The following is a 14774-nucleotide window of genomic DNA, read 5'->3' on the forward strand; positions in this document are numbered from 1 at the left end:
GCAGTGCCAAAGCATGCACTGTTTGTGTTTGCTTTTCAGTGTGATATGTGGCTACAAGCGCCTGCACAGCCTTCACTTTCCTCTGCAAGGCACGCTGTGTACTTTCACATTCTTGACTTTGACTGATTGGCCCTTTCCGATCATGTGAGGGAGTTGGAATCCTGAATTGTAGCTTTTTGGCACTCCTCTTTTTCTCTCTTTTAAATTGCTTGCTCTTTGCAGCTCCTTGGGCTGCCTTCTTCTTTCCTCTCGGTACTTCAATTAGATTGAGGAATTCTCACCCAGGAAAACTGCAGCAGCATTTTGTTTTTGTTTTTGGTTTTGTTTTGTTTTAAAAAAACGGGGCACAGATGTTTAGGCAGATGGCTAGTACGTCAGACTCAGGCTGCCTCTGTGTGAATGCTATGTCAACAGAAGGCCAAGAGATGTACTTGCTATACGATCAAACTGCAAGACGCTCTCCATACAGGAAAAGTAGGATCCTAGCACGCCAACAGCTTCTGACTAAAATTCAACAGGGTGAGTCACTTGCCTTGAGTTTTTAATGGAAACAAATGTTTGGGTTATTCTTCTTTTTTTAACTCATCTGGTCAGTATTTCATATTGTGCTATTTATCTAGTTTAGTTATTTTGGTTCTTGGAAGCAGTCAGAATGAAACATTTAAATTTCAGCTTAAAATATACACGTGCATGTGCTATTTATGAATAAGTGCATTGTATTTCTGCAGTATTATCCTTCTGCCTAAATCTGCACAGTCCCCCCCCGCCAATCAATTGTCTGTTTTTAATTGCTATTAGTGACCCTTGTGCAGTAAATATGTGGCGTGGCAGAACCATACATGACAGATGGTCTCCCATACAGACATGAACTGCTGAGATCTTTTTTTAATCCATTTATTGATTACTATTCCTCTGTGTACTTATTTCAATAATTTAGAAAAGGTAAGAAGAACAGATAGACCCATGTCTCCAGAGGACTCGCAAGGCATGTTCTAAAGCACATAACATTTTGTGAAAATCTCAAGGTCACTCAAGCACCCTCATTGGGCATGTCAATTTATTCTTCCAATCTATGTAATTGTGATGCTAACGGAATGGGCCATTTGCCAAATTGCATATAATCAGAGTGAACTTTGGAACCTTGGTGCAAAAAGCTGATGATGTGTACACCCACACCCACACAATCTGAATGAAAGTTTCAGAAGTTAAGTGAAATATCTGAAGAGAGGATATCAAGTGCCCCATATTCCTACTTATATGTAAGAAACGGGAAAATCAGGGCACCTGTAATACTGCCTAGAATAAATCAACTAAATACCAGTAGCACATATTAAATCATGAAAAGCCGGCAAGAGTAACAATCATCTGTGATATTTCTTATTTTCCTAGTTGGGTGCGTGATGTATGTTTACTCAGTAGTAAATCTCATTGAATTTAATAGGGAGTTGCAGCGAGAGCTGTGACCTTTGGAATGCAGATCTAAATTGTTATTACTGCTCAGTTGAAGTTGTATGTGAGGTGAAGGGAAATCCTATTATATTTATTAAGGAACCATGCATATTTCAGCAATAAGCCACTGATGAAGGAGATTATTCCCTTGGCAATGGAGCAAACCGTTGTTTTCAGTACAGTGTCAGGAACTGGAGATATTTGGAGGATGCTGCTCCTTGCTGTGGCTCTGCTTTCAGGAAGGATATTATGTCATGCATAATTGTGACCGAAAACAATTTTTCCTTTTGGGCTTATGTGAGTATTCCAAGCTGTATAAATTTAGTCTGCGTTTATAAGTGATGTTTCCAGGGAAAAAAGAAGAAAGACTTAAAAAACTTCAAGATCTTATCCATAATGTAATGCAACCATACGATGATAGATATTTTTAATATTTAATTATATGCCTCCAATTGTATTGTTCCCATTAAAACGTTAAAAAGGGCTCAAGAATATGTAAAATTTTAAAGTAAGGCTATAAATCCTATCATTTTAGAAATATTCATTGTGATTTTGACTTGCTAAGATTTGCTCAGTTTCTGGGGGTCTTCTCAATAATATGTGGCTGATGAAAACAAGAAAAAGGCTTTTCGGTTACTTCTCTGTCTGCTCTGAAATAATCAGGAAGACGTGTTTCATTTCTAATATTTTTAGTTAGAAACATTGCTTTTCTGGGTTAGGTTGTTATGTTCTAAAGCCATACACATGGAGAGGATCAAATTGAGATGGCTATCATACTACTACATTAATATTGTTTGTTATATATACAAAATATGTTTTTTCTAGTATTTATTTTATACAAAATAAATTTCACTGGCATTTTTGTTTAGCTTGATTTTAGTATATTTTTTATCCTGAATACTGCACTGTATGGCATTTTGGGTTAGAAATATAGAATACTAAGATTGAATACATTCTTAACCAAATTACCTAAATATCTGAATCAATAATACACTGTACAAAACAATAACATATCTACAAATTATTTTCTTATGTTGTATTGAATTTCTATATCTGGAAAGCATTATGATGAATTTTATGAATCTTGAGGTTTTGTAGGTTTCACTTGAAACCAATACTGGAAACATTTTTCCAAACAAGTGTAATAAGGCTTGGACTCTGATACAAGTGATACATTTTGATCCGGCTGCATATACAGTAGTAACTTGGGTAATGTCGAAGAAGCCATCAGCCAGTAGACATAATTTTGAATTCATCCCTCTGGATGTTACCAATATGGCAGATCTTGTATATATAATGGCTTATTGTCCAGGTCAGGAAACTTTCTTTCTGGCAGAATGAAGGTTGTGTATGTGAGGATATGATAGTATGGAGGAAAATCCATTCTTCCACTTGAGCCAAAGAACTTACTATGTAGAATCAGCTGTTAAAAGCTGAAATGAGTTTTTAAGGTTGTCATTACTTGTCTTCAGTTTTCAAGAAGCAGTAGTCTATTTGAGACTATAATGTTATAACCAGCTGACAGATAAAATGATGTTGGATTAGAAAGTGCCAGAATGACTTTGATTTGTAGGAAAATCAACAAAATATTATTATTATTATTATTATTATTATTTATTTAATTTGATTTATATGCCGCCCTTCTCCGGGGACTCAGGGCGGCTTACAATGCGTTAAGCAATATGGTGTTTTGTCAGTCCATATGTGTAAACGAAGGTTTCACTAGAAGAGAATACTGTATATGTAGCTCAAGGTTGAATGGGAAGTCCTTGTTGCTCTCTGAGCCTGGCTGTTTGCTTGGAGAATATTTCATTATCTAACTACCAGTAGATAACATCATCAGTGTTGGTGAGTTTGCACCCTGTTTATATACAGTAGTTTGCCCTCCCAGTATTGGTGAAAATGTGGTTTTCTCCTTACTGGGTCCTTGATTAGAGTATTATTTTCTGCTTGAATGTTTGGTGTTAGTCTATGCTTAGATGAGTGTTGGCTGCTGGAAAGGATGTGGTCTGGTCTTTTTATTTATTTCATACCTTTTTATGGGTCTCTTATGAATAGCATGTAAACATGGTTTATTTCTATGTGTCTGTTGATGACTGATTTCTCTGAATGCCAAGCTTCCAAGAATCCCCTATTATTTAGCTTGGTCTAAGATGCTCACAGTTTCCCTATTGAAACTATTGTTGAATCTGTCCATGTGCAGTGAGATTAAGAAGTTTTCATCATGTCTTCTGACTGCTACTTGCTGTTCATGGATGTGCTGTACTTATCTTCTGCCTATTTGTCCTATATACAATAGTGGCTCTTACAGTCATTATTGTACATTGTATGTTACTGATGATTCCTGATTTTTCTTGGACTACTCAGTCTTTTGGGATAATTAAGAGGTTTGGGGGAGATTTAGTAAATTTATTTGCAACAGTGTTGCTATGTGGTTGTAATGGTCTGTTGGTTGTTCCTGAGATGTTTTGATATATGATTGTGTTACTTTTCATAACTTGTGTTGGTTGTACTGTAGTAGATTGAGTGATCAGGAACTTTTTGATAAAGTTTTGTAATTATCAATTTTGTTGGAAGATATTGGAGTACTTCCTTTTTCTGGTGTTCTGGATTGCTGCAGTGTGTTTCTATTCATTTAAATTATGTTTTTAGCCAACTTCTCTTGTGAGAGGTTGAGTTGTTACCTTGATAATGAAGTACTTGCTTACTGTGAGTTGTTTTTCTTTAGACTTGTCTTTCTAATATGCTGTTTTTTCATCTGTTGATGAAAATATTCAGGAAAAGGGGTGTGCTGTTGTTTTCTTCTTTCCATCTGAATGTAATTCCTTTGAAGATGTTAATTGTTTCATGTGTCTTCTCTAGTTGTTCCCTTTTTATTGTGATAAATGTGTCATCTTCTTACTGGATCCATAGTTTTTTGGTTGTATTTGTGGAAGTGCTGTGTGTGTGTGTGTGTGTGTGTGTGTGTGTGTGTGTGTGTGTGTAAGATGTTTTTTTAATGTTATCAGAAATTCTGCTCGTCCATCTTCTATCAGGGAGTCCACAGCCAAGCCAACTACATATGGTGGTGTAGAAAGTTTTTGTTTTATAATTGTAAGAATTAGAAATAGGAGAGTGGACATTATGAAACATTTTATTAAAATGTATGTACCAAGGAGTTGTTTCCAAATTTTTAGGTCTCTAGAAAATACTCTTTTTGTGGAAATCCATTTAAGTAGGAAGGGAAAATGAATGGAAGCTGCTGTGTTGTGCCTTCCTTAATAAGTTCACTCAAAACAGATCAATGGCAAAATGAGAAAGTAGAATGAAAAAAAAAAGGCCACAGGGCTCCAGAAATCAACAGAAGATATTCAACAATGCTGTGTGCTGGGCTTTGCCCAACTTTCTCTTAAAAACGTATAAAAATTATATCACTTTTTCTTGGTCTAAATCTTTGTAATTAATAAATATAGAATGTTTCATTCTAAAATTTCAAGGCTGAAGATTTAGCAAATGAATCAAGTAAGTAGCCCACAGGCTTTTATGACCCAGCATACCAGAAGAGCCATCTGACTACAAAGTCACATATCCAAGGTTGATACTTTTGTCCAGAGGTCCATCTTTATGCCATTATTTAAATGAGTTTGAAGGATGAAACTATTCCTGCCCATATCAATTGCCTTTTAAAAATTTATGATGTCAGGATTCATAGAAGCTGTTGTAAATTGAGTCTGTGCATGTATAACTGAAAAATTGAAGAAGAAAAAGAAGCACAGATGCTAGTTATATATAACTCTGAAATAATATACATATTAAGTAATTTATGCATGTCAGCATATGAACTTGTCATCAGTTGACTGCAAAGGCTTGCTTCATTTATTAAATTTCAAAAGATAATAACCATTTCTACAACAAAATTGTGCCCGTTCTCAAATGCTTTTCCAAGAACTCTCCAAAATATCTGTTTAAAACAAAACACATCAATTTTATTCTTGTTGTGATGGTCTTTATTTAAATGAATTTTAAGGATGAAATTATTTCAGCTCATATGAATTGCCATTTGTTAATTTCTGATAGTGGAAATATAGAAGCTGTTGTAAGGAATGGAGTATGTGTATATATAAGTGAGAAATTGAAGAAGAAGAAAAGACAAAGATGCTAGTTATGTGATTTTTCTGAAATAATATGCATAGCCTTCTGAAGCCACATATCCCCAAGAGATTTCATCCAAGATCAAAAAATGGCATAATTGAATAAAGGATGTAATATTAAGAGTCCATTGGAGAAGAAAGAAACTTTCTTTGTATGAACTTTATTTTAAGTTGCAGCCCTGATTTTGTGCAATTCTCTTGTCTTCTGCCCATCCTTCAAATCCCATTCCACTGTGTTCAGGAATGTTTTGAATCCTTAGAAAGATATTTGAAAGGGGCACAGCATGATGCAGTAAAAAAGAACGGCTGTAAAAGTTCTCTCTGTGAACTTCCTAAAATTCCTCTTAGGACTCGGGCTAGCATTAAGAGTGCTCTGAGTTAACAGTTTCAATAATACATAATGTCAACATGTAAACACTAAAAGCCATTATTTTTGCTTCAAACTGCAAGATGGATGGCATATAAATTAAATAAATAAATATTGACTCTTTCAATTTTAATATTTGCATTGACTTTTCCATTCATAAATACATAAAAAAAATATTAGCATGCTTTTATAGCATGGTTTTATAAAGATCACAAGAGTTTTCATAAAAAAGACTTTTACATTGCAAAAAAGCAACTGTCCATTTACAAAACTCAAAACCCTTTTCATAGCTTACCAAAAAAGTTACAAGCCTTATATAACTATGTGCTAATCTCAAATGTCAAAGAATAAGGAGACAGTTCAGTTTTGAAGCTCTTCCAGAATGTCACCAGAAAGAAACACCACATTTGGGGGACAGCATTTGAAGCCTCAGTCCAGTTGTATTTCATACAAGATTTGTAAAACTGCATATTTTGTCATGAAGCTCTTGTTATAAAAAGGACATGAAAATTTTGATGTGGCTTTAGCTCAACAAAGCACTGATGCATGTTTTTTAATTCACGGGTTCTCACATTATGCAATTATACCTCTCCCAAATTAAGTCAGTAGTTTTGCAAGACTTCCTGAGATTGCAAAGGTATAAAAAAGATGGACAGCAACTAGGTTAATTTTGGTTTTGCATTTAATTGACCAAAGAGAAACTTATTGCAAGCTATACAAACTTCTGATTTATTTATTTATTTATTCATGTTATTTATTGTAGCTTGCCACTATACAGATCTTATGGCATCTTACAATCCATTAAAAAGATTATATAGTAACAATTTAAAACACGCAAAAATAAAAAGTGACACTGACAACAAAGCACTTGAGGTCACATTGTAGGTATCAATTCTGAATATGAGAGGTTTAAATCAGGTCTTTATTTGGCTCTCCGAAACTGATGATTCTTGACTTCCTGAGCAAGCATAGAAGGACATATCTAGTGTTTCCACAAAACCTGTCTCTCCTATTTATGTGACTGAGATTTTCAGGTAGGTGCATACTAGCAGACTAGCTTCAGCAAACATCAGGTTCTATTTCATTAAAAGTTTTATATGTCATTACTAAAAACATGAATTTATTTACACAGAATGCTATCCTATAGATAAGTTGATAACACTGTTTGGACCAAAATCAAATTGCCTTATTGTTTAGCATGATATGTGTGCCTGCCATTGTTGACATCACTGTAAACAAAAAATGGTATTCCTGTGTCAAATTCATGCCTTCTTGTCCATGTTACGTTTTTCAGGATCTTAATATTTGAAGTTCAGATTTCCTCTTTGTATAACAATGATAGATTTTGTGAAGCAGAGAATACAGAGAATAGTGTGATGATAATATTGTGTTATTAGGATTAACTTGGGTGAGAAGAAATAAAGAATTTATTGCAAGAGAACTGTACTATGTCATTGTGGTATATTAATTGTAAAATGTACATATGGGTATAAGTATATATGAGGCTGGTGCATACTACTTGTCATTTTGTAAGTCGGATAGAACCATGCTATGAGTAATTGCAAAGAATAGAATAGAATATTTGGCCAAGTATGATTAGTCACACAAGGAATTTGTCTCTGCTGTAGAAATAGACTTCTTTCTTGATGTTTCCAGACAATGGCAAGAATATTCGTCCATGGCTATGGTTATAGAAACTCGTGTATGCAAAGATGTGATAGTCTTCTTCAGGATAACTTTCATAAGTTATGATGGAACCACAGCTTCTAGAATTTTCAGTCAGCAAAACAAAAAACTACCTACACAGTTGTTAAAATACAAGAATGATTTCCATTATTGCAGAATTGCCACTTTTGCCATGCTTTAGCATTTTCGATTTAAAGGCACCTTTGAGTATGTGGAGCATTCACATAGCATTTACCTGAAATTCCTTTAACCATACATATATATTCCAAAGACCACACATATGATCCAAGCAAAGGATAACTTTGGTTTTAAAAGGTGCAACAAGGTGATATATATATGCCTTTGAATCTGAATTACAGGTCAGTCTTACTGTGAATTAATGGAAGGATGTGGTTCTTGGTTGTTTTGTTTTATTATATATTTATAATATTCTAATAGTAGATCTGAGGGCAATCACAAATGCTTGCCCAACACTAAATTTTACTAGTGTGAATTTGTTAAATATAACATTATTTAAGTGGTTAATTTAATTTTTATCACAGACACATCTTGATGCTTAACAAAATAAAAAATGAAAAGGTATATTTTTATACAATTATATACATTATATATTTATACTGAACTATTTATACTTTAACATTATTTAAACAAGTAACAGGTTTAAAATTCTATTCTCTGGCTGTAACACTGCCGAAGACCATTATAACATTTTCTTGCTTGAAATCAATAGTTATTAAACTATATGTACCACAAATCACCACCAAAACCAGGAAAAACAAATTACCATATCAATAAGAAAGCTCCAATCCAAAAAAAATTCCTTCTGGCAAAAAAACAAAACAAATCTGGCTATGTAGCTAACTTTAAAAACCGCTACAAAAATATATGCCACCAAATAAAGACTGAATGCATCAATTACCATATCAAACAAGAAGAAAACCTTCTGCGCATGAAATCCAACCGCGCCTTCTATAATTTTGTAAACAACAAACTTAAAGACTCCAGATCCATCCCACCCATAAAAGGACCTAATGGTAAAGAATGCAATGATGAAGCAGTTAAAGCAAACATCTTTAACACATTCTTTGGCTCAGTCTTTGTAAACAGCAATGGCTCATGCCCAACATTCCCTAGTCATACCACTAATAACTACAACGATCTAACACAAATAAATTTCACAGAAGATAACGTTGAAAAGGCACTACGCAGACTAAAACCATCTCTATCTATCGGACCTGATGGACTATGTGCATACTTCTTAAAAAAGCTTTCCACTCTATAGCAGAACCCCTAAGCATAATCTTTGAAAAATCCTTCAGGACCAGCTCCATACCCAACCTATGGTCACTAGCCATGGTCATCCCTATCTTCAAAAAAGGAGACCCCAGCCTAGTTGAAAATTACAGACCAATTTCTTTAGGCTGCGTCACCTGCAAAGTCATGGAATCAATCATTAACCAATCCATTACCTTCCACCTAGAAACAAACCACCTACTCTCTAATAAACAATTTGGTTTCAGAAAAATTTCTACACTGCAAAAACATGTGGACTACAAATCTCAATCAGGGCAAAGCAATAGACACAATTTACATAGACTTCTGTAAAGCCTTTGATTCAGTGGTACATGACAAACTACTTCTAAAACTAAAATCCTATGGCATCTCCAGACCCCTACATAATTGGATAGCTGTGTTCCTGTCAAACAGGCAACAAGTTGTCAAAATAGGGAGCGCCCTATCAAACCCTGCACCTGTAAATAGCGGTGTTCCCCAAGGCAGCATTCTAGGACCAACACTCTTCATACTATACATAAACAACCTTTGCAATCATATTGTAAGCAACTGCGTTCTCTTTGCTGATGATGTAAAAATATTTAACACCACTGACAATGCTGCTACCCTTCAAAAAGACCTTGACTTTGTTTCGGAATGGTCAAACAAGTGGCAACTTCAAATCTCAACCAACAAATGCTCTGTCTTACACATTGGCAGAAAGAATCAGAACATAAAATACAAGCTAGATGGACATGACCTTGTAGATGATCCTTACTCTGTCAAGGACCTTGGAGTACTCATCTCTAAAAATCTAAATGCCAGAGCCCACCATAACAACATTGCCAAAAAGGCATTAAGAGTTGTAAACCTAATCTTGCGTAGCTTCTTCTCCGGTAATACCACACTACTAACCAGAGCATACAAAACATTTGCTAGATCAATTCTCGTATACAGCTCATCTGTCTGGAACCTACACTGCATATCAGACATTAATACAATCGAACATGTCCAGAAATATTTCACAAGAAGTGTCCTCCACTCCTCTGCTCGCAACAAAATACCTTATGCCACCAGACTTGAAATTCTGGGACTAGAAAACTTAGAACTATGCCGTCTTTGGTATGACCTAAGCATAGCTCATAAAATTATCTGCTACAATGTCCTACCTGTCAATGACTACTTCAGCTTCAACCACAACAATACACAAGCACACAATAGATACAAATTTAAAGTGAACTGCTCCAAACTCGATTGCAGAAAATATGACTTCAGCAACAGAGTGGTCAATGCCTGGAATACACTACCTGACTGTTTTCATCCCCAAACCCCCAAAATTTTAACCTTAGACTGTCTACTGTTGACCTCACCCCATTCCTAAGAGGTCTGTAAGGGGCATGCATAAGAGCACCAGTGTGCCTACTGTCCCTGTCCTAATGTTTCTTCTACTTGTATCTATTTTATGTATTAAATTCATGCTTATAATTATATAAATTACCTAATACGTTCTTGACAAATAAATAAAATAAATAAAAATAAAGCTTTCCTTATGTCAAGTAAAGGTACTGAAATCAGTGAAAAAGTACATTAGCCCTTATTAAAAACTTCCATTAACTTTTTGTATCTGGAATCAACCTTCCTTTTTGTAGAAGTTGAAAAATATTTATCTAGTATGAAATGCCACTTTTATTTTTAAAATTTCCCTTGACTGGAGTGCTGCCATTTCTCCATGTGGTTCTCCTGCCTTCATTCTTGTTGATGGTTTTCACATCCTGAACAAGATGTAAATATGCGTGATGTGGAGTATTTATTGACATTGCTTGTGGAAGAACTATGGGGACTCAGTAATGATTACTCATGTGTTCTTGAAAGTAAATAAGGTGGAGGCTTTCAAGAATTCATATTAGATGAGTCAGAAAATTATTATGCTTTTTGGAGTTTATAGAAATAGACTTGACTGTGTCATTCAGTACTTTGCCTCAGAGCCATGAATAAGTTCCATTGACACTGTGCACCCACGCTGCTGAACAATTCTACTTATTATGAACCAGAATTAGCATTCTTTTTTTTTTTACTTTTTCAGACTTTATAGAATTAGCACAAAATAGTTCCAAGATTCTTTGTTCCAGGGGCAAATCTATCATAGCAGGTCTTTCAGTGTGACCCAAGAAGACACACATCCCTCCTTTTCATTTAGCACTTAGGATATGACATCCCGCTTCTGAAATAAATTCTAGTACATAAAAATGTATGCATAAGGTAACTTGATCATATTTGGACATTTTGGATTAACCTGCAGTGAGTCAAGAACACAGTAAATGTTTCCACATAGATTTTATAATACTCTATTGTAGCTTCCTCCTATTAACAAAAAGAACTCTAGGAATAAGCAGTTTGGAAGGAATGTGTATGACTCAAATGAAATACATGTTCTAGGTTTTTGGCTAGTTACAAACATTATTAAGTTCAGAAGTTTGAACCAAAAATTAGAATGACATCTATAATGTAGTGGTAGTTTAAACCAAAGACTGGCTACTTATTCCTTTCTCTTAACTAATTAAACTATATTAAGAAAATATAGTTCTATTGATCGATTAAAAAAAATATTTGAAGATGTTGGATATATGTAGCAAGACCAAAGAGCATAAAAATAAGTTCAAAGTGATAAGTTCTGAAGAACTCTTCATGATACCAAATATTACAGAAATGTTAGATTTATAGAGCTAAGGAGCAAATTTGTTCTTTGTCCTGGAATGTTAGATACAATATGGATTAATTATACCTCTTACTAGCAGCAGTAATTCAACAGTTCAAATCTCACCAGATCAAGGTTGACTCAGCCTTCCATCCTTCCAAGGTCAGTAAAATGAGGACCCAGATTATTGGGGGCAATATGCTGATTCTGTAAACTGCTTAGAGAGAACTGTAAAGCACTGTGAAGCGGTATATAAGTCTTAAGTGCTATTGCTATTGCTACTAACTACTCTATTTAATGAGTATCCTGTTTCACGGGACTAACTTTGAACTGCCAGCCCCCCATAACTGAATAATCTACTGAATTTTTTACTTTTTTGTTTTTTTATCCATCCCCTGTTGGGGAACATAAAACTTAACACTTTTTTCTACTCCTAGCAGTGATTATCCTAATCTTCGGGGGGGCGGGGGGGAGTCTTTTAAAGCTCTATATTGATATACCAGGAAATAAACATAGAACTTTTTTCCATTAAAAAAGATATGCCAACGAGCCACAGATTTTCCTTGAAACGATCTTGGGTCTTCCTGGCCTGGCTTCAATAGTAGCAAATTCCAGAGCATCAATCAGATGGAGAAAGAACTAAGCCCCCTTTGCTCTTGTACATTCAGTTCATGGAATACACAGTGTTGTATCTGTTTAAGAAAGAAAGACGTATTCATAAGATTTCTCAAAGAAATTTCCTGTGACATTTTAAGACACTTTGTAACCGTTTTTAGATATTTCTGCTTTCAGTCATCTTGCCTCTTATGCAGGTTGGGAGTTTTAGCTGAATTGGGTATTATGAACTCAGCTCACAGGCGAGTAATGGCAAAGTTATTTCCTGAAAGTCTTTGGTTTTGTTTTTTTTTAAATTCAGATTGCCAAAAATTTCACGTTCAGGTCATTAGAGTTATTGCCTGGGGTGAGAGTGAAACTATTCTTGACACTGACATATAAAGTTGGAGTGGTTATAAAATGAAAACTATAGCCTGCAGTATTTTTGGGTGAGATTATACTTCTTCTCTAATCATAACGAAGCAAATTCTCTTTTTAAAATTCTAGTACCCAAGTAGAAGAATGAATTATTTAATATTACAGTATTATTGGTGGGAAAAACATCCAGTGGGCCATTCTTTTTTGACACTCTTTATGCATTCATTGGGATGCATAAAGAAACACTTTGATCCATTCCAAATGTGCTTTTTTCAAAAAGCAACTGGACTTTCTTTTTCAGGAAGACATTTCACTTTTCATCCAAGAAGCTTCTTCAGTTCTGACTGAATGGTGGAGGATGGAAGGATTTAAATCCCTTGCAGTCAGCTGGTCATTATCACTCTTTCTGAGAATCACTGAGGCCAGTTGGAGGTTTATCTGTGCCTTCAGGGTCACCTGAATGGTGCAAATGGGTGTGGAACTTTTTTGGAACTGCTTCAGGAAACAGTGATTCTGAGAGGGCCAACTTCTAAACACTCACTTTGGATCTACTTTCTCTCAAAGGCTTGATACTAGATGATCAAACAGTAGCTTAAAATAGAAAGGGATCGAATAATTTAGCTAATTTAAACAAATTCAGGACTCCAGGATTATATCATACAGTACTGAAAGTAATATCAGAGATGATCTCAGAGCTATTCTAGGTAAGCTTTAAGAATTCTGGAGGACTTGTAAAGTACTAGATGATTGGAAAAAATGTCATTTCCATATTCAATAAGGGAAGGAGAATTCAGGAATCTATAGACTTGTCAACTTGATTGGGCAAAGTTTTCAAACTGATCAAGCAACTTGGAAAGGCAAGCTACATCTGTGATGATATTTTCCTTAATAAGAATAGAGTATGGGCTAAATTATGATGGGATGACAACCAATTGAATGATTGTGCCCAAAGAATGTGTCCAAATTGTGTAATAGCTGTATTTTACCTTGAAGATAAATCTCAGGAAGAATGCTATAAAGTTCCACCTTGTGTTTTTCAACATTTTATCAATGAGGGAGTTACCCAAGTTGCAGGTGACAGAAAGGTGAGAGGGTTGACTAATAGGAATAGCAATAGCAATAGAATTATATACAATCCCATAGTGCCTTACAGCACTCTCTGAGCGGTTTACAAATGTATTGCACCCAACAATCTGGCTCCCCATTTTATCAATCTTGGAAGAATGGAAGGCTGAGTCAACCCTGAGCACCATCAGAATCGAACTCCAGGCTGTGGGCAGAGTTTGCCTGCAATACTGCATTCTAACCACTGCACCACCACAGCACTCTAATATTTTACAGGTGAGAAAGATTATTCAAAAAGACCTTGAATGTCTTAAGCCATGGACTGAAATGACTATATGAGATGCAAGTGGTAAAAGATGGTACAGGAAGATGAGGGCAAAACATATAAACTGCCCAGTGAGACAAAACTATGTTGTTAGTTTTGAAATCTCTTCTGAAATCTCCCTGAAAATTTTTAAAGTAGTCATATTTGAAATCATTGATCTCCTAGCAAAATCTATGTAAATTGTTGATGTTATAATTTATATTAGTTAAAGACTCTTTATTAAAATATGTCTGCTGGTTTAAAATCATCTGCCATGCTATAATTTGTGTCTCTATATTTCCTGTGCTCCCAAACCTCGATTATCCATGTTTTTGCAAATATTTGCAGATGAGCCATATGAAAACAGGAAGCTAGAGGACTTAAATGGATCAGAGATTTGGTTATGAATAGGAATCCTAGCTCTGATTAGCTATCCTGTGGAAGAATTGGTCACAGATTCTAATCTAGTTTCAAAGGAGACAGATTGAGTAATGCTTTATCAAATGATCTAATCAGTCATTTAACCAATTCTGACAAATTAGGGCCCTTTATATATGTACCTAATTAGTTATAATTGTGGTAATCTAAATTAGAGCACTTTATGTATGTGCCTAAAAAGGGACGCTGAGCTTGTCAATCGAAAGGTTGTCAGTTTAGCGGTTCAAATCCCTAGTGCCGCATAACGGGGTGAGCTCCCGTTACTTGTCCTAGCTTCTGCCAACCTAGCAATTCAAAAGCACGTAAAAAATGCATAGGGACCACCTTTGGTGGGAAGATAACAGCGTTCTGTGCGCCTTTGGTATTTAATCATGCCAGCCACATGACCATGGAGAC

The 14774-nt window shown here is 35.2% G+C and overlaps 1 protein-coding gene across 1 annotated transcript in view; it reads left to right on the forward strand.

The window, feature by feature from the left end:
* Positions 1-312: 312 nt before the first annotated feature.
* STARD13 (StAR related lipid transfer domain containing 13) overlaps positions 313-14774 on the forward strand; it is a 92078-nt gene continuing 77616 nt past the window's right edge. The window contains exon 1 of the mRNA XM_070942799.1: positions 313-519. Within this exon, the coding sequence (XP_070798900.1) occupies positions 351-519 (169 nt within the window). The 5' untranslated portion in view covers positions 313-350. The remainder of the gene's footprint in view (positions 520-14774) is intronic.

Source organism: Pituophis catenifer, unplaced genomic scaffold, assembly GCF_029215685.1.
Source record: "Pituophis catenifer annectens isolate HBS135680 unplaced genomic scaffold, rPitCat1.0.hap2 SCAF_4, whole genome shotgun sequence".
Lineage (NCBI taxonomy): Eukaryota > Metazoa > Chordata > Lepidosauria > Squamata > Colubridae > Pituophis > Pituophis catenifer.